The sequence below is a fragment of the Mauremys reevesii genome, linkage group 15, assembly GCF_016161935.1.
Source record: "Mauremys reevesii isolate NIE-2019 linkage group 15, ASM1616193v1, whole genome shotgun sequence".
Classification (NCBI taxonomy): Eukaryota; Metazoa; Chordata; order Testudines; family Geoemydidae; genus Mauremys; species Mauremys reevesii.
In genome coordinates, this window is record NC_052637.1 from 9,193,264 (window position 1) to 9,196,941 (window position 3,678).

A 3,678-nucleotide genomic window follows, 5' to 3' on the forward strand; every position below is an offset into this window, starting at 1 on the left:
AAGTGCAGGATCGTTGTCCAGGATGGGTTGTAGATCACTGACAAAGTGGGTATTCATCCACGAATGCTTATGCTCCGATACTTCTGTTAGTCTTCAAGGTGCCACAGGACTCTTTGACACTTTTGACAGATCCAGACTAACACGGCTGTCCCTCTGATATTTTTGTGTGTTCCCATTTTGTTGCCTCTCAAGCCTCCCTTGGCATTTCACAGTCAGTGCCACCATCCTGGCCAGGTGATCAGTAGTATATTCCTACTGCTGTACTCTTATTAGTCAAGTATGGAATTTCTATCTATGGAGATTCTATGGCACAGTTTGATTCAGTTAAGATTTTTACCATATTTGACTCTATGCTTTTTTTAATGTTTAGTGTCACTCCCCGGTCAGTGTGACCTACTCTGTCATTTCTATATATTTTCTAATTTGGTATTACCCTGTCCCATTGATTATCCTCATTACAACAAGTTTCCATAATGCATATTGTATCAATATCCTCATTTAATGGCAGGCACTGGAGTTCACTCATCTTATTATTTGGACTTTTACCATTTGCATATGAGCACATTTTGTCGATGTTTAGTTGCTTGCCTTTATATGGTATGTTTAAATGGGACTCTGTTCCTCACTAGCTCTTGCCTTTATTTTACCAACATCTTTCCAATCCTCTATACTAGGATATAGAGATTCCCCATTAATAAATTCGTCTCCACCTGAACTGTGTGCTTCTCTGCATTTGTCATTTTCCCCCCAGTCCTTAGTTTAGAAAGGCCTCACAGTCCGCCCCCCAAACAGCACACAATTAAGTGGACAAGGCAGAGAAAGTGGGGGAGGGGAAACAGAGGCACAGGGAGGGGAAGTGACTGGCCCAAGGTCACACAGAATGTCATTGGCAGAACTAAGATCAAAACCCAAGTCTCCTGACTGCCACTGACCCTCACAGCACAGACATAAAGTCACAGAGGTAAATGATACAACATGGAAGTAATAGAATGATACTCCTAGTCCATCATCACACAGAGATGGCAGTGCAACTGGGATTTGGTACCATGAATCAATCTGTAAGCAAGTAGCAGGTCATCTAAGCACAGAACTCAATGTGGAATCATCACAGGCAAGCTGGCGCTCAAGGCGCTGGGTGTGTCTATGTGGTATTTCCCTGGAAAGAGGGAATCAGGGTGTGTTGGTGTTTCAGAAGTTTAGTTTACTGTCCAACTTGTTAGCCTGCTGTTTGTCATAAGAACATATGACTGGAAGGGCCCTCTTAGGTCATCAAGTCCAATCCCCTGCTCTCACTGTCAACCCTGTTATATAATCCCCATCAAAAACTGATCCAGCCCCGCGTGGACACTAGTTAAGTTGTTTGTACCAAACTTCTCAAATTGGGAGGCTGTTCCAGAACCTGGCTCCTCTGATGGAGACAAACCTCCTTCTCATCTCCAGCCTAAATGTAATCACAGACAGTATATCTCAGTTGTTCTTGTGCCAACATGGTCCTTTAGCAGCAATAGCTCTCATTCCTCCCTGATGTTTACCCACTGATGTATTTACAGAGAGTGATCAGACCCCTGCTCATTCTGCACTTTTCCAGGCTAAACAAGCTGAACTTTTTTTGGTCTCCTCTCGAAATAGCGCTCCATTGTCTCAATAGGATGAGCATCATTCCTAAGATTATTTGGTCTGGGTTGTAATTTGTTCCATATTTACACTGCATTTTATCGAGCCACATCTTGGACCAGATCCTCAGATGATGGAAGCAGGCGCCATCCATTGACTTTAAGGGAGATATGGCAATTTACAGTGGTGTGATAATGCACCTGACTAGGGGACTGATTGTTGGAGGGGAAGAGAACTCTAATCCTGACATTGCCTTGTCCTTCCCTTCACAGGCAGCACATGATGTATTGAAAAGGACAATGTCCAACCGAACCACCGTGACCGAGTTCTTTCTCCTGGGATTCTCTGACATTCGGGAGCTGCAGATTTTGCACTTTTTGGTGTTTCTAATTATTTACCTGGCAGCCCTGACAGGGAATCTACTCGTTATCACTGTAGTAGCCCTGGACCACCACCTTCACACCCCCATGTACTTCTTCCTGATGAATTTGTCTATTCTAGATCTCGGATTCATCTCCGTCACTGTCCCCAAGTCTATGGCAAATTCCCTATTGAACACCAGGTCAATTTCTTATTCTGGATGCATCGCCCAAGTCTTTCTCTTCTTCTTCTTTGCTTTGGCTGACTTTGCCCTGCTCACTGTCATGGCGTATGATCGATACGTTGCCATCTGCAAACCACTGCACTATGAGACTGTAATGAACAGGAGAGCTTGTGTCCAAATGGCAGCCAGTGCCTGGATCAGTGGTGTTCTCAATTCTGCTCTGCACACTGGGAGCACATTTACAATAACCTTCTGTGGGGGTAACATGGTTGATCAATTCTTCTGTGAAATCCCTCAGCTACTCAAGCTCACTTGCTCTGACTCCTATCTCAGTGAAATTGGGGTTATTGCCTTTAATGCGTTCTTGGGCTTAAGCTGCTTTGTTTTAATAATTGTGTCATACATTCAGATCTTCACCACAGTGCTGAGAATCCCCTCTGGGCAGGGCCGGCATAAAGCCTTCTCCACCTGCCTTCCTCATCTCATTGTCGTCTCCTTGTTAGTTTGCACTGGCACCTTTGCCTACCTGAAACCCACCTCCAGATCAGCATCAGGCCTGGATCTCATGCTCACTGTCCTCTATTCCGTGGTCCATCCTATGATGAATCCCCTCATCTACAGCATGAGAAACAAGGAGATCAAAGCTGCCCTGAAGAAACTGACTTGGCACAGGTTATTGACCAAGAATAAAATGTCTGCCTTCCTCTCATAATTGTCTTTTAAATCTGTGTTTCTTTATAAACCTAATCAACAGGTGACAATATTGTCTCCATCAGAACATGGTGTGCAGAGTCTTCGTGAAAAAATACTGTATTTACAGTGGTAAAAACCAACCAAACAAAAAAAAAACCCTATCCCCACTGAAATCAACATTCTTTAATTTTACCCCAGTGTACAAAGATCAAAATCTAGCTAGCTAGCTATTTTAGTAGTATGTACTACCACTCATCATGCTATCTGAGCAGCTTCCACACAAAATCAGTAGCCATAACATAATCCCTATTGGAACCTCTGGTCTTTCTCCTTTTCTGGGTAAAAAAAGCCCTGCTTGGGAATGGAGAGTTTGGAGTTTTATAGTTTGTTGGCATGTCTATTCTTTGTTTTGTTTGTTTCATCAATTGGTTTGTTTCTTTGTTCCAGATATTTGTTGTTTTTTTAGGGGGTGGGTATATTTGGGGGAAGGGAATGCTTAGTTACATGCAGTAGTTGATGTTTTGTCATCTCATGGGGGTGCTGATGTATCATCTCTTTAATGGGGTTTTCTGAGGGAGCTGAAGGTTTGCTCCTAACAATGAGAGAGGGGTTCTGAAGAGGGTGTCTGCAAGGCTGAAATCCTGTTGAAATGATTGTTAGTGCAGCTGGGATTTTATTGTGTTATTAAGGATATGTAAGAGTGCCTAGAGCTGTGGATATGTATCTTTGTATTATTTTATACCGGAATACATACTGCTGTGTCATACTTGCTGTGGTGGAAAGACTTTTTGGAAGGGAAGGTTTTGCAGTGTTTCCTAAAGACAAGC

The 3,678-nt window shown here is 43.1% G+C and overlaps 1 protein-coding gene across 1 annotated transcript; it reads left to right on the forward strand.

The window, feature by feature from the left end:
• The first annotated feature begins 1,913 nt into the window (after nucleotides 1-1,913).
• LOC120383567 (olfactory receptor 14A16-like) lies at nucleotides 1,914-2,870 on the forward strand. Its single transcript, XM_039501722.1, has one exon. It carries the CDS (start codon nucleotides 1,914-1,916, stop codon nucleotides 2,868-2,870), a length of 957 nt encoding a protein of 318 aa, XP_039357656.1.
• The last annotated feature ends 808 nt before the right edge of the window (nucleotides 2,871-3,678 follow it).